The sequence below is a fragment of the Zonotrichia albicollis genome, chromosome 1 (genome assembly GCF_047830755.1).
Source record: "Zonotrichia albicollis isolate bZonAlb1 chromosome 1, bZonAlb1.hap1, whole genome shotgun sequence".
NCBI classification, from domain to species: Eukaryota; Metazoa; Chordata; class Aves; order Passeriformes; family Passerellidae; genus Zonotrichia; species Zonotrichia albicollis.
Genome location: NC_133819.1, coordinates 121,637,014 through 121,657,875, shown reverse-complemented (window position 1 = coordinate 121,657,875; position 20,862 = coordinate 121,637,014). Strand labels below are relative to the sequence as shown.

The following is a 20,862-nucleotide window of genomic DNA, read 5'->3' as shown; positions in this document are numbered from 1 at the left end:
GAAGTGGTGTAATGGGATAGGATGGAAGTAGGGGAATTACAGGGAAGGACCCACAAGAATCATCAAGTCCAGCTCCTGGCCCTGCACAGCACCATCCCTAAGTCACACCCTGTGCCCAAGAGCATTGTCCAAACACTCCTTGAACTCTGTCAGGCTCAGTGCTGTGACCTCTTCATTGAGGAGCCTGTGCACAACCACCCCTGGGGGGAAGAACCTTTTCTTCTAATATCTACCCTAAAGCAAAAGCAGGTAATTCTGTTTCTGGATCATATAGGAAAAGAGCAGGTACAAAGCTGCAAAAGTTGTTCTGTGGGCTTGACAATTATTTTACAGTGCTTCATCCACAACTTTCTTAAATAGCCTGCAAATCCCAACAATGAAATGCCTGGGTAAGGCTATGCTGGTCTGTGCCCAGCTGCACTGCCCAGTGCTGTCAGAGGAGGACAGAGCTGGGGGAAATAATTTGGGGATGTTTATGCTGTATGCTGAGGTAGTTGGGAAATGGTGCTAATGCAGAAGAGGAAAGGCTTGTTCTGTAGTCTGTGAACTACTTCAGTGAGGGCAGGACAGAGCATTGGGCTTGTCTGTGTACTTTGCCTTTTACAAGCAGGAAAACTTCTGAGTAGCGAGGTGCAAACCTGCCCAGGGTTTGGCATTTAGGAGAGAACTGTGAAGCTGAAGCTTAGGTAGATTTCCCCACTTGACAGTGTCTTTAAAAAAATACTTAAGATATTTGTCGTGATGCTGAGTTAAAGCAAGATAAATGATGTCACTTAATATATGGAAGCACTGACACTGGAGTTTGTGGTGTGGATCATTTGTTATTTGTGCTTTTTTGTATTTACAGGAGAGTTGTGTGCTGGGGGGATTTGAACCATAGGTTGTTGCTGAGAGAAGAGTATTTATTGCAACAGAACTAAAATTACAGGCAAAAAATTAAAGTACTCTTGGGGGAAAAGAATAATTCTAGCTTGCCAGATAGTCAGTATTAAGCATGCTTAATATTCAGTTCAGTCTCATATGACATGTTTATGACCAATGTGTATGCCCCAACAAAGGCACTGTTTAAAAATGTATTTGCTAATTAGTTTTGGTGCAAGAAGTAGAGAGAGAGCCCTTATATTCCTCTTCCACGTCGACAGCACAATTTGCTCTTCGGTAGAGGAAGATGCAAAATGATTTCAAGTGTGCTGGGTTTGGGTTTCTCCAGGAGTCGTACACTTCAAACCAGCAGAAAGAAGGGAGGGAGGGAGGGAGGGGAGTTACTCTGTTATCATCAAGCTCTGCTAATGTAGCCCGGCTGCCACGTGACTGCAGAAAAGGCTATTATCTCAATGAAAAGGAAACTGCTTTTTAGAGCAGCAACAGAACAGAAGCAGGAGGAATTTTCGAGTACTCCACCATGCTGGATTGTCAAAGGGGGATCTCTCTGATCAGCAGTTAGGGAAGGATTAGCGTGGCCAGTTTGTCAGCTGTCATTAGAAGCAGATGACAGAGATGATAAGCTGCTGTGTGCGCACGTCCTCACTCAGCATGTGCTTTGGTTTACATCAAGACATAACACAGGTTTGGGATAATGGAGAGCCGATATTTTTAAAGCTGTAAATTTACTGGTAATCGTCTGGGGATTTTTTTTTTTTATTTTTTTTTCTTCTTTTTATTTTTTCATCTTTTTCCCCCTCCCGTTTTTAATAAAAAACCAGTGTGATGAGTGGGGGATTTATCTACATCTTGATCTGAAGACGGAGAAAAACTAATAAGATCTGCCTTCATCTGCAAGGGCTGGAAGATGACAAGGTGTGTTTCTGAAGTGCTGTGACTTCATTGTTAGTGCTTTCTCTTTGCATATGTGTGCTCCTGTGTGCATCATAGGGGTCTGGATGTTGGGGGTGCAGGGGGGCAGGGGGGCCTTGGTTTGGGGGAGTGAGAGGAACAGTTTATTTCCGTTTGAGAAAGAGAGTTTAAAGATAATGTCTCTAATTAACAATTGCAAAGAAATAATGTAAATTCGAGTCTGCAGTTTCTGTTGTTCCCCTCCCCCGTTTTAATGGCTACAGGTGTACTTGTGGTTGCCTGTGACAGTTTTATGGGTTTATGAGGCTAAATATATCTTAGTGCACAGGAAATATTTTTGTAAGCAAGTTTTCTGGCATCCAGAATAATGCACAAACCCATCTATATTCTCCCACTGTCAAGAGGAGGTGGAGCCTGAGAGTGTCTTTTTCATTGCAGTAATTACTATTCAATATTCAGTAATTTATATGCACATGAAAAAAGTACAAAGTATGTCAGAGTGAGACATTTTTGCAATAAAGCCTTCTCTTTCTGACCAAGAGCTTGAGTAGACAAAACACACGGAAATATTGGTGGTAGTTATATAACTTTCTCCATTCTCTAGTCTTAATAGTTTTCTTTACAAGTACATGCTCATGTAAACAGAATGACATTCAGTTAATCTTCAGACCTCGTATTTATCTCATGGTTATGCATGATGATGTCATTAAATATCTCAGCAGTATTTACCTTTCTTTTAACCTTGAGAGGACAGCATTTAATATTGCAGATTAATTAACTAATAATATCCCCCTCAAAAAGGTTATTGGTAGTTACTTGTAGTAAAGTGAAGACAGTATGCTGTCCCCCCTCCTTGGGAAGTTATTGCAGGTTTGTTGACTTTATTTTCCTCTCTTATACAGCATTAAGCCCAGCGTTTCTCCTTAAATCACAGCAGTAATACTAATCCTAGAGCACAAAAAAAAAAAGCTAAAATTAGGTGTTTGGATTTGTATAGGAGTGCTGGTTGTCATTTCTTTAGAAATTTGTATCCAAAGTTAAGGGCAAGGTTGAGAGGATGCATATGATCAGTCATTACTGCAGTGCACTGGCAGTTTGCTGAAAGTGTGTTTTCCCAGATTCATACTGAAATAGTGGTGGTGACTATCATGCTTAGAATCAGTTTAATAATTAACTAAATACATACAGGAAATGCCTTAGTTTATTTTATTTAGAACTTTGAAAAACTCGTGCTACTTTGAGATAGGAGGGAGAAAGGAAAATATTATTGTTTTTCAAATTAATGTAGTTGGTGTTTGAAGAGACTTTATTTCATACTGTGAGGGCAGAGCCAGAAACGTAAACAAGTTTGCGCTATTTATTTGCTTGTTCTCTTTTGTCTCAGTTTGATTATTTTAATTGCAGCATGGTAACATTTTGGTACAGAGGCCTGGGGCAGGCGGTGCCGTGGAGCAGAGGCTTGAGAGCTTGTCACGTTCACGGCACCAAATGTCGAAGCCACAAGAACAATGAAACTTCCTCTCTGCTTCTTGTGTTTTCTTCCTTTATTTCATTACAGAAGATCTAACAAGATAGTGGGGCTGAGTAGTGCTTTCTGATATGTTGGCACTTATGTTTTGTAGAAAAATAAATTTTTGCTGCTTGTACAGTCATTTTGATTTCCCTGATGCCTTTTAGGATGTATTAGGGGGGGGAAATTGGAACAAAATCAACCTTTTGTGTAGACTGTGTTCTTCAGGTGGCTCTGTGTTCTCACAAACTCAAGTTGGGATGTTTTCTTTCATAAGTGGTTTCTTACAGAATTATTGTATTTAGCATATATAAAACTATCTTTGACTAGAGTAATTTTGTTTGTCCACTTTTCAAAATTGTGTATACTTCTGTAGTCAACAGGGTTACACTGATAGCATTCAAAACATATGGCTCTCTTTTTTTTCCTTTTCCCCATTTTGTTGTTATCTGTATAAGGGGAATTTCCCATGCAAGGAAGGAGGGAAGGTGACTGCATTGCAAAATGTACCAATATTGCAAGGAAAAACCCTCCTTGGCAGGTGTGAACTAGAGGTGTACTTTGAAATGTTTGGGGTTTTTTCACTCCAGAGTTCTTAGAACAATTTTTAATAAGTGTCATTGAGAAGTCAACTGTCTGGTTAGATTTCGTAATGACATTTTATTTATTTATTTATTTAGGCTGGTCATAGAAAAGAATGAGGGAAGGTGTGAAAACAACCTTGATTCTCAGAATCTACTTTATTAAGTAGAATAAGTTTGTTAGCACATTAATACATAATAGCCCCATAATTGTAGCAAGAAAGCTGAGTTAAGGACTGAGGACTGGATCTACAAGCCAAGATGTTGGAGCTGAGTAAATGAGAAGGGTGTTTGTAAGTTGATAATCGCTGTACTTGAGAGGAAATCCTGATGGAGTCATTTTACTGCCTGCATTCCTCCTTAGCTTCTCTTGCTGCTTTCGTTCATCCGTGGCAGGCCTAGAAGGATGCCTGAATTGGACTAAAAGCTATGATTGGCAGGTCAGGCTTTGGTCTCTGGAGGTGAGGTGTGGGATGTGAAAGCCTGGTGTTTCAGAAGTGGCTGGTCTCAGTGCCCAGGAGCGGGGCTGATCCCTGCGTGGCTGCCCTGATAGCTGGAGGTGCACTGTGGGGCCCTGGGTGGTGAGCATACAGAGCATGGGGATCTGTGGAGGAATTGTGCAAAAATGGTGAATGAGGACTCAAGCCAAAGGTTTATAATAAATGCATTTCATTTGCAGTGTGTGTTGTACCTGAATATCCTCTTTGCTGCTTCTATTTAATTTTCTCCTATGCACGCTGTCCCTAAACAAACTTCATCAGGATGCTGTACTGCTGTGATTTTCCATTCCTGATAGCATAGGCTGTTGTGATTGAGCAACATAAGATCCTCATGAAGAAACTTCTGTTAGAACTGCTCGGAATAAAATTATTTTTGGTCCTTTTCCTGAAGTTTTGCCAGGTATTCAGTCCAAGTAGTTATAAATGTGTGTTATTTTTTGCTTTGAGGCTGTGTATTGCAGACTTCTGGTCAGCTCCTTCTATGAATGTAGTGGGTGATCACTGATTCCTCTCTTTAGTGATTATATTCCATTACAATCCAAAATTAAAAATACTTGGAGTAGACATTGGTTCTTTCTTAGCACTTGTGATTCTTTACCAGAAACTGTTTCATTATTAACAAAAATTAATTCCGCTTCAGTTTTACTAAGAGAATAAAATGGCTCGTAATTAGCATTCAGCTTTAATAGTAGAATAACCTTGTTTTCTTTGGGCCACAGGATACAAGCATAGACTTTTCAGGCCTATGGAGTGATTTATGACCTACAAAAGAGAGAAATTACAGTTTGATATCTTCTTGTAGTAGACTAGGAGGAGAATCAAAGCTTCAGTGAAGTCAGTGATAAAATTCTGATTTATTTCAGTTGAGTCATAGCGTCCCCATAGAACTGTTCTGTTTTTTTACAGTGCCATTTCTGCTTTGGGGAGCTTATAGAGAGCTGTTGTAAAGCTTGTAGGGTGTTGCCTGTAAGCATTGTGGAGGCCAAAGGTATATATGGATTTAAGATGGAATTAGGCATCACTGAAGATAGGTTCAGAGGAAGGAGGAGGCACAGCTGTGCTGCAGCTAAGCTTGTACCACTGATTGTCAGAGACAGAGAGCAGGTACGGGGGATCATCTACAGCTGCCTTGTACCTTCTTCCAAGATACCTGCTGTTAGTTTCCATGATAGACTAGTCACAAACTAAAAGCTTCTTTTGCTTGATTCATATAGCCATTTCTATGAATATTTTATTTGGTCACAGCCTGGATTCATATATATGTGTATGCATATAGACAACATTACTACAAAGCTGGTGTTCACCAGATTTTATTTCTTGACACTTGACTAAGTAAAGCAACAACTTTTTTATGAGTTTAATGCTTTTAAGTGCTTTAAAATGACAATTATACTTTTCATCTTCTTCTGTTATTGCTGGTTGCATTTTTTTACTAAAGCAAATAAAATTAAGACAGACATGAAATTTGAAGTTGTTAGTAACTGTTATTCGTGTTCACAGACCAGTTTTTGAACTGATGGATGTATTAAAAACATCAGGTTAATCATACTTTGTAAGTGTTGGCAAGACATTCATGTGTGGCTCTGACATAATTTGGTGGCTTTAATTTTTGAGCTTAGTAATAATGTGTGTAGTTAGCACTCACTTTGCCAAAAGTCTAATGTCCATCTAGTATATATTTATTTTAAGTACAAAACTACTGCTACCTCCCAACATTCTGCATGCTGGGAGGTGCTACAAATATAATCGTTCATGCATATAGCTGTATCCTCTCAAAAAGCATATATTAAATTGGTTGCTCCTCAAACTTTAATAAGAAAAAAGCTTTTTCTACTTCCCAGCTCTTCCACTGCTGCTCCAGTGTAACTGGATGACACTGGCATGCGTAGCAGTATCAGCAGGAAGCACCTGCTGGGGGAATCTACCTGTTCATACAGATAGGGGATGGGAGCAGAGGCCAAGCTCTCCATCTGGTCTCTCCCATAACATCCGGAACCACATCCTTGCCACAAGGCAGGCACCCTCTGGGACCAGGGCCCAGCAGGCCATCATAGGCTGAGGAGAACGCTGAGTTTTCCAGGACAGGCACTCTAAATGCATTTCAGAGGCAGAGAGGATGGGTAAACTGTACTGGGCACTGTACTGAACAGGATAATTTGGTATGCAATTTAAAGAAGTGGTGCAGCATTCTGAACTTCTGGGAGCACAAAGGACATCAAAGTGGAATCCAATTCACCTCACAGACAGCTGTTAAAGTTACTATGACTGTGGCCATTTGTGGAGCTGGGTGCTACCATTTGTTTAACGTGAATATAAGTATGTTTGTTATAAGTATATAACTTGCAACCTTCAGGAACAAAGCAGCTTGAATTCTTTATTTGAAAATTTATTATTATACAGTGTTAAATGAAATGTATGCTTATGAAAGCATCTCAGTATTATAGAAGGAAGTATGGAGTATGTATCTTGTACATATGCGTGCAGTGGGTTATTCTTTCACCATGATAACAATATTAAAATGTATCAAAATATTATAGATAATGTTTAGGTGCACTTTCTGCAGCTCAATGTTTTAATCCAGAACTTGGCATTCTAAATAATGGCCTGAAATTTCAACATGCTTCCTAGTAATGGGTGGTTAAGTAGAAAAGAAAGATGCTTTCTTTCAGTGCTGTAGGTATGTGAAAATTGAAAATTAAAAACATGAGTTCAGTTTTTGATGAGGCACCAGAGAAGACACATAGAGGTGGAGTTATTGAAGTGCAACAAAAGTTTCAGTAAGATGATGTGATTTCAGTATCTGTCTACTTTGGGGCTGAAGGAACATTGTTTTAATGCCCAGGTTGGAGGTATAAAAGGTGGCATGCAGCATAAGCATCTTCTGCTGAAGCCTGGGTTGCACATCACATTGCATCTGAGTGTGCAGACATGCTAAGCTGGTCTGAGTGACCTGGAGGACCAACACCTCTCTAGCTGTGTGAAGTCATTGAAATTCAGATTGATAAATGAAGGAACTTAAATTCAAATATGATAGGTTTTATATCTGTGTGTGGAGGTCCTATAACTCTACGTGTTACTTACTGTGTATGCACCTTGTGTGGAAACACAGTGTTTTTGTCTGGCTTGCCCTCTACTTTTTGCTTTTTACCTGTACAGAACCATGTTTCCTGAGCTTTTTATCAATGGAATGTATTTTATCTGATGTAAACAGACTGATGTTTGACAGGCAGTTAACTGGAGTGAAATCCTAATGTAGGCAAGCCCGCATTACAGAGATGTGTAAATGCCTTTGGTCATATTCATATTTTTCTCATTGCTAAGATAGGCATCTTGAAAATCTCACCAAACTGTATAAGCTTTCTGGTGTTGTAAGTAATGTGTACATTTGTGTCAGTTATGAGATTAGAAAATGTTCATGGATTTGAGTTTTTCCACGGTGTCTTACGCTTGTGAGAGTTGCTCCATTTTTCCTCTCCCTTGAGTTTGATTTTCTCGTTGCTCTTTGGTGGTTTCTGGAGAGGAAGTTGGTGTGAGAATTTAAGTGGACAAATAACAGTTTGGAAACTGAGATTGGCAGAGAAGATTCAGTGGGAGTCAAAATATGCTTAACTCACTGTTCCAGAAGTATCATCAACTGGAAATGAAAGCTGTTTAAATACAAAGGTTCCCATAATATTATCCTTTTCTGTGTTGTTAGATTTGCTTCATTTATCAGCTATGCTATTCAGAAAGTTTTATTTTTAATCACAGTAGATGCGAATAATAGGCTTTTAAATCAGTCTCATAAATTCTTAATAATTGTGAACTACAAGAGAAAAACTTAAATTAAATAAACTTATGTGGGAATTTGGACTCCTTTTCCAGGGAAAATACTTGCAGGCTTAGAATTTTTTGCAGCAAAAGTTTAATACTTATTAAATGCATCGTACAAGGCTAAATTGATTTAGAATAACTTTTGTTTTGGTTTGGTTTTTTTAACTTAGCTTCCTACCTAATACAAACAAAAGGATGTAAGAGTGACTGATACATGTATGAATATATTCTGGCCTTGTAGTTTGTTATTTAATTTGGCATTTAAAAGGAACTTTTAGTGATATTAATCTGCTTTTTTTTTTTGTCCTTGAGTATTAAGAATCACAAACAATTCTTGATAACTAGAGAAATAGAACCCCAGATCTGAAATTATGGTACAGAGTCTAGAAGGTTTTTTTCAGTAGTAACGCCTGTCTCCTCTTTGATGATGTTTTGATGCAAACAGATCTTTTCCTCTTTAAAAATAGAAATCAAGAAATCAACAATAAACCTGTTGTATATTAAGGAAAAAAGAAAAAGGTACTTCTTTCTTCTGATAGTTTTTCCCTGTTGTTTTATTAGAGCCTGGTTTTGCTATTCCTGGGCATATTAGAGGTGCTGACGTAGCCTAATCCATAAGCAGCTGAGTGAGTGGCTCTGTTAAGAGCCTTAGCCTATGGGAATACAGAAGGTAGGAGCCAGCCTACAGAGCTGGGGTCAGTCTGAAGGGGTTTTGGCAAAGTCTCAAGCAGAACTGGAGGTTCCTTAAACCTGTGGGTTTGAGTAGCTGAGAAAAACCTTTCTCCATCAAGATGTAGGTGGATTTTACAGAAAAGTGGTATTAAATCCCAGTCTGTAACACTGAACATTAATGTTAGCCATTTATTTGATTGTTACAGCATGTGTTAAAGAGCTGCTGCCGCCCATTTGCAGCCTAATGTGTTTATTAGGCGATCTTCCCAGTGGCATCTTGAAGTGTCTGTCAGGTAAAAAATTCATGAGCATTATTGGCTTTCAGGCTGCAAATGGAATATGTTGTCTTCTTGCTGTCTAATACACCACTCTAAAGCCATTACAGAGGAGTGAGGGAAAAGATTGAGGAAGGAGCCTTCAGCTTAAAAATGTGAGTAGTAGGTGTTGGAGCCAGTTTTCAGTTTTTATATACATGGACTCAATGGCATTTCCAAGTAAATTATGTTTCTTTTCTTAGTTGTAGTTTGCAGAGTTGAAGAATAGAGTTTGCTAAATACTGCCATAAATCTTGTTTTAATGTTACCTGTAATAGACTGTCTTTAAAAGAGAAAGAATAGAAAAGCTAGAAGGGGCTACAGGTGCATGTCAGATTTTAGTACAAATCCTTTAAAGGTGACTAGAGTCTTTCATCTCGCTGTTATCATCTTCCTTGTAGAAACTCTGCTTTCCCTTTAGCTTTATCCTGTGTGACTGTTGTGGGGTGGCAAAGGTTTTAGACAGGTGTATGTGTAGTAACGGTGGTGGTGCTGTTTTGAGGAAAGAAGCATACCTTTAAATAAATTAATTTTTGTTTTTAATCTAAAGTTACCATCACCAACCACGGTATTGCACATCTTGTTTATTTTGGCAGATTGGCATTGTTTTGTTTGGGGTTCCAGGTGTGAATCCCAAACACCACCCCAGTGGTGAAGGACAGGAATACCTAAGTTGGTTGTAGAGAATGTGGCTTACTTATACCAGGGATTCAGGAGGATGATTTAATATATGTCTTAAATTTCTTTTCTGTCGCACTTCTTATTAGTGGATCTCGTGCTTAAATCTTATTTTACCAGACAATGCAGTCTTTTTTTCCTTGTATTTCCCTGGATTTTCACCTCTTGTTTTTTTAATTCACTCTCAAACCTTTATTCACATCTGTGTGGATTTGTGGGAGCTCCTGTGCCGAGCGAGGTTGTGTGCGAAAAGGCCAAGCTCTCCCAGTGCAGTGCAGCACGTGGGATGGGCAGGCTGCATTCCCTGCCTGGGACTCTGACAGGTGCCATGGGCTGGGAGGTAAAAGTTCCTCCTGAGCTGCTGTGCCTGACCAAGGAGAGGTTGGCTTCAGGCTCCAGTGGCCCCCCCTCTCTGATCTAGTATCTTATCCTGCCTCTGACAGCAATTTCCTTTGGAGGCCTGGGAAAGTGGCTAGCAAGCGTTGCCTTTGCTGAAAAGGTTGCAGATTGCAGTGTGTATCAATATTCAGTGTGTTCCAGTTCTGAAATGAAGCCAGTGAAAAAAGAGTTCATAAGCAGGAAAAAATGCAAAGAATCAGAATTTGCATGTGACTTCCAACTTTCCTCTGGCTTCTACCAGAATTAATGTTACACAGAGTACTTCTCTAATTTTGAAAGTGAGATAGAAGGCTTTCTAGTCATGGCAACTTCGCAGGAAAAAAGGATGAACTTTAATGGCTGTATGTTTGAGTAAACAACCACAGAACTATAAGCTGGTTTTTTTTCAAATTAGCTGTTAGAGAAAATTTTTTGCCAACCTTCTCACTGACTTGCAGTATAGTTTTGGTCACTAAACAGTATTTTTCTGTTTGTTACTCAGTAAACCACTGACTATAGTAAATCTCTTTGATATGTATCAGTTGTAGGTTCACTAGTTTCATCTGTTGGTGGGCTGGAGGGGTGGTAGTACAGTACTGCTACCTGATTGTCCACTATATGGTGCTTTACCTTTTGTTTGCTACTTTTCAGGTTGAAATAGCAGCTTTGAAGGTGTAATCCTCACTTATTCTTTAACTGCATTTGTTAGGCTTATAATAAATCTGACAGTTTAACAGGCCTTGTTTGGAAGATGGCCTGCTCTGATAAGAGATAAAATGCACATTATCTTCTTCTGCATTGACTCTGGATGATTAACTGAATTCACTGGTGCTGAGGATCAGTGTTGGAAGGCTTGCTCCGCATGCCATCTTCCTTCGTGACATTTGAGGAGTTGAGGAGATGTAAAACTTCACACAAGTGATTTGTGCTGGATATTTTCCTGTCTCCCACTTCACGGTGCCTCTGCTTTTCTTTCCCATTTGAAAGATGGATGTTTACTATTGCTTTATAATTAGGTTAAGCCTCTCTGTGTACTCCAACTTTAGCAGTTGCTGGTGGAGGATGTAAAGGAGGATGTGCCGTCATGACGAGAGCAGAGACTATTGTTTTGTTACTGATAACAACAAAAACAAAACAAAACAAAAAAAAAGAAAAGAGAATTTAAGCATATTTCATGCTCTGTTGTTTCAGTCTCCTGCATCTGGTAGAAACTGGTTAGGTGTCAATCAGTGTGGTTACTAATATGTACTATCCTAAAGGTTTTAATTTAATTTTTCAGTATTTGTGATTTAAATTTAACAATTGGAATGATTAGCCAGTGGGGGTTTTTTTGGCAAGTATTTTGCATGCTTTGACCTCTGGTAATGAAATGGAAAAGGGAAAATGCACTTCTGGTCTTAAATATAAATAGGAAAAAAGTATTAAGTTACCTGATATGTCCTGTTGATATGGGTCATCAGCGGGAGAGTAAAATTAGTTATTTGGATATTTTTAGTAATAATATATCTGATTGTCTAATTATCTTCTTCCTTGTAGGAAAATGCTACAGTGAGTGTATTTATATTTCCATGGCTCTATTGCTCATTTATGCCCAGTGGAATTAAAGCTTGAGTAGCATCTTAGTCAGCATTAGAAGTTCAGTTCTTAGTTATTGTTGTAGTTTTGGTGTTTTGTTGGGATAAGACACATGCAAAAAAACATAATGTAGAGTAGAAAAATCTGGTACCACCACTGAAGGCAAAATACCAATTCCACAGTGGGATATTATGTTTGTATTTTGGAGTGCAATACAGCTCTCAAACAACTTACACAATAAAAAAGGGAGTGCCTGGTCTTGCATGACAATTCATCCTGCGAGACATGCATTCAAATTTAACTTTGTAAGACAATTGCTTTTAAAATAAAACTTACTTAGTTCAGAATCTGACATATCATGATGAGGTTTTTTTCATTATCAAGCATTTCTTTATCTCTCTCTCCTCAAAGTAGTGATTACTGCTGGTTTTGGTTTAACTAGTTCCCAATTTGGTTAATAATTTTTCTATACCTTGCTAAATAACCCTTACCAACATTTTCTTGATTTTTGTATTTTTATATCATAGAGTTGATATTATATTTCCACTACATCTAAAGCATTGGATGGATTGAATGGTTTAATTTCTTTATCTTTCTTCTTTCTGAAAATTCCTGTAGAGATATATAAAAAGATCAGTGGAGCAGGATAAACGTGGCTTTTTAATCTAAGGTAGTTCCCTTGAGGGGAAGTTTACTGGAGTAAAATTTTGAGTCTCTGACTTGTCATTCTACTCATAGTGTCTTTAGTTTTGAATTGTCATGTTTCCTGGAAAAAATTAGACTTCAAATGTGGGACTTCTGTTTTTTGAGCTGAGAAGTTCTATGAGTAGCTCAGGAACCTAGGAATATCTAAAAGTTCATTAAAAATTCTTAAGTTCTCCTGTTAAAATATTGAACAGGATCCATGTTATGAATGTTTGTGTAGTATAAAACTGTTGGTAATAGTTAAAAACCAAGACATTTTGATACAGACAAACTAATATGTATTGAGGAAATTAAGGCAGAAGCCAAAAAGTATCATATGCAATTTAGCTGCTTCAACCTACAGATGTTTATTTCTCTGTCTAAAATTTATCTATCAGCTCAATAAAAATTTATGACATTTTCTGTTTCTTGCTTGGAAGTTTCAAGTTTCCCAGGACCCTGCCCCTTGGTACTATATGTGCCCAGAAGGACTTTCTTAAGAAAAATGTGTTTCTAGCTTCTTGGTTGTGCCACATTCAATTTGTTCTTCTCAAGTTCTTCATCTAGTGGTATGCATTGGTCTTGATTGCGAATTAGCTCATGGAAAAATATGTGAAACAGCTGCTTTCTTTTCAAAAGACATGAGGAAACTGGATGAGTGCTTGCCTCTTTGACTCATTAAGAGTCATTGTTGAGAAGTGGGAGATGGAGCTTTGCTACCCTCCTCAGCCTAAGGGAGTTAAATAAACCTCAATCCCTGTGTCTCCAGACAGTGCTTGAACTGCTTACTGCTGAGTTTGGTGGTATGGACCACACCCCTAAAGACTCTGCACTGCAAGAGTTAATCAGCCTTGCCCTCTTTGCTTCAGAAACATCCAGCTATGGCAGGCAGGTGGCCTAGCACCCAGGAGGCTGTCCTGCATGCTGGAAATGCAGGCATGGGAGCTTGTCCTGCATGCTGGAAATACAGGCCTGGGAGCTTGTCCTGCATGCTGGAAATACAGGCATGGTGTGGGGGGTGATGTGGGAAAATATATGTTTAATTGTGTTAGGAATTTACGTATTACTAAGGAAACTATGGATTGTGGTAACTACGTTTAGATATGGACAACACTGGATAAATAAGATTAGTGAAGAGTTTTTTTTTATTTTCAGCACATCAGTTTCAGGATATTGTTAGATAATGGAGGTAGGATGTTAATAGTTTGCTGATTTACAGGGAATGTTAAGGAGGTGGAGCATTACAGCATAGTATAAAACTATTTCAGCTTAGATTTTAGTTAATCATATATAGAACAACACATATTGACAAGCATTTTATCTAATTTTATAAAACACATGTAATGGTAGTTAAAACAAAGACTGGTTCATAAGAGACAATAGAGCTCTATTTATGTTAACTTTCTAAAGATATACATTAAATAACTTTGTTGTTATTTATAAGTTAATTTTATAGAGGTTTATTGTTATTTGTCACGTATGTTCTACTGTTTAGGAAACTTTTTTGCTGTATTTGCAATGCTAACAAAACTTCAGTTTGAGGCTTATACTTTTTTAACTATTTCTTAAAAACTTTCTAACTTTATGGATTCTAACACATGGCAGCTCTCTCTGAAGAGGAAACTCCATCTCCATCACCCAGGTTCTGGCTGTTTTAGTTGGTAAGAAAGTGTTACAGAAGAGTCTATCCACACCTTCTAAAAGTTAATTCTTCCTCATTTCTGCAAAATAGGGAATAGATTTTAGTTTCTGAATTCCAGAAGAATCCCTGAGCTCTTAGCTATCCCAGTCAGACCCTAAATACCTAGGGAGACAAGGGTTTGGAGGCACATCCTTCTGTTTTTAGTACTGTGTGCTAGGTACGGATGAGTGACTTTGATTTTAGCCTTTGAGATTTTTTAGATTGCTTCAGTATCATCTGTCTAGCTCTCCACTTTTCAGAACACCCATCCCTGGATTTTAAATTCTGCTCTGGAGCACAGTTACCTACAAGACAAGAAAATGGCCTATAAAAATCTTTGAGGTATTGAGCAGGATTTTTAATTATGACATAAAGGAGAACAGAAAGCAAACATGGTAGTAGGTGGTAGATTTCCAGAAATAAATTATGATGAGTGAGAAAGACATGGGTAACTCATTCTAAGAATAAACTGATAATGCTGCTGAGAAAAAAGATGTAATAGCCTGTAAGTGCAAACAAAATAAATACATATATTGTTTGTTTAGTATTATTTGCTTTGTTTAAAAAGGAGAGAAGAAGGTGCTAGTTTTGTCATTATGATATTGCTTTTGTTCCCCTTAATACAGAAGAGTAAAGTTTAAAGTTTGTAGTGGGAGATGAGTTTTAATATGTCCTCCAAAAGCTGATAGTGGACCTAGTGGGATTCCTACAGAACAGCATTAGTGTGAATACAGGAAGAATTGATTTATACATTGGTAGAGCTACTGGTGAAACTTTGGCTCCCACAAAAATTAAACTTCCTTATCTGAAGTCTGGCAGAGTAGGTAGGAGAGCTGTCAATAACAGTTTCTATATGCTTTCTTGAGGAGGAGAGGGTTTTGGAGGATGGTGTCCACCATAAATGCTTACCTTCTTACTGCTTGGAAGGGAAGAGGAATGAGAATATGACAGTTGAGGGTTTGACAGTATTTGTGAATTGTTATTCTTGCTTTTCTCAAGAAAAATGGCTGATTTACATTTCTCAGGTATTACTTGGGAAGCATGAGAAATGATGGGATTCCCCAGCCTAATTGTTCTTCTGAACTTTAGAAGATCAACTCACCATCTGAGTCTGGATCAGAGATCAGATCTTGGGAATGTACAGCTTTCATCATGCTGATGATTTTTTCTCACTTTGGTCAGTGAAAAATTTAGTCATAGAAACAGCTGCAAGGACAGTTTCAGCTCTCCACTGACAAAGCTTCTGTTTAAATGTTGTCAGGTTCCTTAATAGTATCTTGCACCTTCCTTGGAGCTGTTATTTGTGACACTTCTGAAATTGCATAGTTTCAAGGAAGCGCTTAGCTCCTCATCTGTGAATGTATATTGCTACTCCTGTGCTTGGATAAATTCAGATGTGTGTGTCTGCTGGGGCTAGGAGTCAGTGAGGACAGAGAGCTGTAGGGGAGCAGCTGGGGTCAGGGTCAGGGTGTCAGACCATGCTGGACCCTGCAGTCGATGTCTCGTGCTCCGCAGGGTGGCTGGCGCTGGCGTGGCTCTGCCAGGGCCCTGCTGCTGCCACTGGGGGTTCTGCAGCAAGGACACAATGGTGGAGCTTGTGGTGGTGCATCTTCCCTTGGAGAGTTGTGTCTGCTCTGCCACAGAACCTTCTGGCTCTGCTTACAGTGGGATCTTCTCAAAATAATAGCAGTGTGTATGTAGATATGCATATGCATGTATAGACGCAGTAGAGAAAAAGATAATCCAGGTGTCTTTCAAATACAGTCTGGTACCATTCATGTCAAAGACCAGATGGAAGCTGTATGTTACAGGCATGATACAGTCTTTCTAATGAAACTTGAACAGTATCTAGAAGAAAGGAAATGACTCCACACTCTGCTCAAACTGGTTAAAAAAATACTGAGATCAGCTCAGTTGGTGAGAGCGTGGGGTTAGTAACACCAAGGATGTGGGTTTGGGCCCAGTATGGGCCATTCACTTAAGAGTTGGACTCAGTGATCTGTGTGGGTCCCTTCCAACTCAGAATATTCTGTGAAAAAATGCTTTCAGTAAAAAGGAATTTTTATTTTCTTTTAATTTAGGGAGATATTAGGTGGTGGTCAGTTCTGAATCTAGGATGGCTCCATCTCATTGTTTGCTTGCTCAGGTTTCAGTGAGTAGCCTTTCTCAGCATCAGCTGCTCACACCTTAGTCTTTGGACTGTTTCTGCCGATACATGAAATATCTGCACTCAGTTGGCTCATTGGGAAAACCAAGATTTCCAATGTGAACATCTGATTACCCCCACACAGGCTGGCAGCTAGATTTTAAAAAATGTCAAAAAGAAAAAGGGAAGAGGACTGTGTCTTTAACCCCTAGCAATTCCCTTATTAGGTTCAGTGCACGGCTGACCAGGCCAGCAGAGTGAAAGGAGCTGGTGCGACAGAAGTGAAGGGCTTGAAGGAGGTGGTGAACTCCGTTGTTTTGATACCTGATTTCCACTTTATGCCAAAATGAAGTGGTCGTACAATTACAGGCTCCAGCTTTTATTTTAGTATGGTATGAATCACCTTTTGGATACACTCACCTTCTTTAGGCTCCTCATGCTTATTTTTCTGCTAATCCCAAACACTACAGGAGCTCTCTGAAATGTCTAGCAACACCTCTCTGCCATCATCCTCACAAAACTGGCAGCAACTAGGCAGATGCTGAGCTGGGACTGCTCCATCTTCTATGAATTTTTGATCATTTACATCATCTCCCTATGTCCTTTGGTGATTTCTGCCTCCAGAATATTGGTTATTGTTGAGAAATGTGTAATCTGAGTTTCATGTGCTTCTACACAGCATAGGGAAGCCAACAGTTGGGAGCAGGGCAGGATTTCCACAGGCTGTTTGTTGCACAAATTACAAGCTTTTGTTATTTTACTACATTAGCTTGACAAGTTATTCTCCTTATGAGGTAGATTATATGTACAAAATATTTATCAGTTCCTCAGCAATTTCTAGTGTTGGCAGATGTTCTGTTTCTACAGCTTTGTACTTTTGTGGGCATTATCTTCTGATTTTTAACTAAAGCTGCATGTGCTACCTTTTCATGTAGCTGGGACACATGTTTTGTTACATGTATTTCAGTTCTGTTGTGTTTTTCTTGTTGTATGGCACTATGGCTTTTCTTTTGTCTTTCAGCATTCAACCTTGCAAATTTGCTACGAAAATTCAGCAACTCAGGAACAAAATATACTTATCAGTTCTTATGTAACTGGTAACAATCAGATTGTGATGCTTTACTTGCTCACCACAAATTTTCTTCTCAAGGAGTTCTGGTGTAGCATTTTGTTGGGTCATGAACACAGTATTTTTATTGGTGCCTTTCAAACAAGCTCTATTTTGAATGATAGGTTGGCCAAGTAAAATCTTAGTTGAGCATGGAATGAGAAACTTGTAAATATGAACTGAGAACTCAATACTTTTCCGTCTTGCACTTTACTCCTTTTCCAAATACTTTCTTGCACTTTATTCCTTTTAGTTGCTGATATGTGTTCAAGATGAGTGGGATGGGAGAAAATACCTCTGACCCATCCAGAGCAGAGTCGAGAAAGCGCAAGGATCCCGATCAAGTTGGACCCAGGTAAGACCATTTATTTCTGGAAATATTGAGAGAATGGGTTGAAAAAATGTTACATGTGCTTCTGTTTTTCGATTAGAAGATGACAAACAACATTCTTGCAAAGAGAAGTCAGTGCCAAACTACTTTATTGCAGTAATTCTGTGTTGTTGAGGGTTTGGGGTGGGGATGAGAACTATTCTCTTTTATTGATGTTTGTTTGTTTATTTTTGAATCCAACTTTGTGCCAAAATGCAGAATTTTGGTGACAATTTAGGAGAGATGTAAAAATGGTTTTTGGCATTTACTGCAAGAAGTCTTCAGTCACTCATTTTATCAATCTGAGATATTTTTTACCACCTCTGTTGTACATTATAATCTAGGTCTTGAAAAATATTTTCCAGCTTTACAGCTCCCAACACAAATGCATTTTAAAGCATAACCACTCATTCATCTTTTCTTAAGACTGCCATAAATTCACAAGGAGGCAGGGAGTATGGATTGCTCAGTGTAACTATTTAAGCTGTTTTATTTTCTCATACACAATCACTGTATAATACTCTTTGGATTCTCAATGCCATGTGGGAGGGATACTTGTAAATATTCAAATCCTGACCCCCCCCCCCTTCTCCCCCCCAAATAATCTTGTGTTTTCAATTTCTAATCCCAATCCTCTTTTGAAACAAAAACATGACTGCTGGAAAAAAATAAGTAACATCTTTTCTAATGCTCCTTTCCTTGTTCCAGAGGAAGCCTTTCTGTGTGAGAAACTCCTAAGTTATATATTGGTAGTGAGAGAGGTGTTTTTGTTAAACTACCGTCAAACCTTTTAAAATCACCTCTGAGCTGGCCAGAAGACAAGTAAACTGACATTAAAGACAGAATTTTTATAAACTCCTCTTTCAGCCCTAAAAGAAGCACTGAGAAACGCAATCGTGAGCAAGAGAATAAATACATTGAAGAACTTGCAGAGCTGATTTTTGCAAATTTTAATGATATTGACAACTTTAACTTTAAACCTGACAAATGTGCAATCTTGAAAGAAACTGTGAAGCAAATTCGTCAGATAAAAGAACAAGGTAAGAAGGCTAATTAATTGACCTGGAATATTTTGTCTTGATTGTTATTTTATTTTTGGCTAACCTGATAGTCTCTTCCGTTTTTTTTTTAGCAAACTCCCATGTTTTTCAGTAATCAGTAATGAATAATGCCGTAAAGTCATGTGAATAGAGTGTGTTAAGTATTATATTCAGTATTTTTAAAATAAGCTTCGCTGAAAATTGTTGAGAGAGAGACTAAATCGATCAGTGTGATGTGTGTGTCTAATGGAATTGAAATCACTTGTGCTTTCACAAAAGTTAAACTAGCAGATGGCATTGGGAAAAAAAAACCACATACTTTTACATGGATGAGTAAGAATCCTTGCAAAAGAGAAGTGTCCAGGAGAGTGGGGTATGCAAGAGTTCTGCATACTCGTTTTGCTTTCTTTTGTTGGTATGAATAGATATTGTGGACTAAATTATCTTCGTCCTTTAAATGATGACATCATATCCTCAACTACAATAGATTTGAAACTATTCTAATCTCTAGATAGGGTCCTGTTATAAATGTAAACCACAGAACGTGACAGTTTTCTTCCTGTTCTTTGTCTAAAAGATTAGTTTTGTATTTCTTTTCTTTTGATATATTTCCTATTCAAAGAGAAAACCCAAATCTTTTAGAAACTTTAAATTTTTTGGAAGTGGGTTTTGTGGCACAGGTCTGTCTAGGCAGGCACACTGCAGGTGTTTGGGGCAGATTCAAATTCTTAAAGTGGGTGCATGTAATTTTTCTTTTAATGTAGAAGATTTATATCTCTTTGTAAACTGTGTTTAGAGTGATTCCTTTGATTTTCAAACAATTTAAACATCTTTCACTTTTTCGCTTTTATGTGGGAAAATAATTTTTTCCTTTTCCATACTGTGTGTGTAAAATTATAAAAGTGGAGACCATGTGTTTCATAATTTAGATATGTATTTATCTAAATACAGAACTATATAAGTAGATCTACAGCTTTAGACTTCAGTCTGTTCAAAGCTAAATGGAGAGTGGAAGGAGTCAGATTGTGTCAGTTGCCTCCAAAGTTCTGACTGATTAATCTATTTCTCAGCTTGTTCTCCTCTTTTTTGCTGTTAGGTTGCTATGATTTTTTAAGTGGACATTCTAGTGATGTTGCCATGTCCCTTATTAGAAGTATACTTATTAACCTGACACAATGTCCATCATTGTTTTGCACCTTACTGGCTTTTGAAATATTCTTTTTCCCTTATTTTCTTCATCCTTTTCTCAAATTGATTTTTTTTTCCGTCACCAAGCAACACATACTCCTTATCTTTACCTGAGAAAAGGAAAAGGACAAAAAAAATTGTGTTTTCCTGGGAAGTGGATGCACAAAGGAAAATCTGCTAGTCCACTTTGGTAATTCTGTAAGCAGTTCTAGAAAATGTAGTCTGAAAATCTGGTTCTAACTCAGGGTAACTTTGTCAAATCCGGGGTTTTATTGTTTAGGACCAATATCACAACAATAGTTTTCATGAAACATGCACACTCACCAGACCAGGTTATATGTAAACTATTGAAGTCATCAAGGGCCAGAATTGTGCCAAAGCTGAACGTGCAGTTAGTTTTTTAAGGTCATAAAATCTTATTGCGAAAACAACTGAATATACAGTCCTAAAGACAGACTAAACTGCTGTGAGCACTGTTTATTTCAACAAGTAGAAGTAGTTTGCAGCCCTTGAGCAATAAAGACACTAAATTGCTCTTTTTGATGTTGATTTGTTACACAAGGTTCTTCAGCTGAGGACAATTAGATGTTCTGGTAACTGGGTATCCACATAAAACTCACAGCTGGTACAGACTGACTTTAAGCCTCTAAGGGGCACTGCAAAACACTGAGACCTTCAAGATGGTCATTACTAGCATCTCAGAAGATCAGAATATTTGAAATTATTCCTTTGAGCTGTTAAAGGTTTGATACCTATTCCTACATAGAAGCTACTTTTCCTTTTAAGAAAAATTCAACTGAGAGCATACTCTGAAATGCAGTATTATTTTG

The 20,862-nt window shown here is 38.2% G+C and overlaps 1 protein-coding gene across 6 annotated transcripts in view; it reads left to right on the top strand.

The window, feature by feature from the left end:
* The window catches only part of NCOA2 (nuclear receptor coactivator 2), a 189,412-nt gene that overhangs the window by 96,817 nt on the left and 71,733 nt on the right, over positions 1–20,862 (top strand). For 5 of the 6 annotated variants that reach the window (XM_074552288.1, XM_074552309.1, XM_074552281.1 and 2 more), the window contains 2 exons: positions 17,688–17,789; positions 18,672–18,844. In XM_074552288.1, the coding sequence (XP_074408389.1) occupies positions 17,707–17,789; positions 18,672–18,844 (256 nt within the window). In that variant the 5' untranslated portion in view covers positions 17,688–17,706. Of the gene's footprint in view, positions 1–1,289; positions 1,798–17,687; positions 17,790–18,671; positions 18,845–20,862 lie in introns of those variants that run through there. The other variant, XM_026791837.2, reaches the window with a different exon arrangement.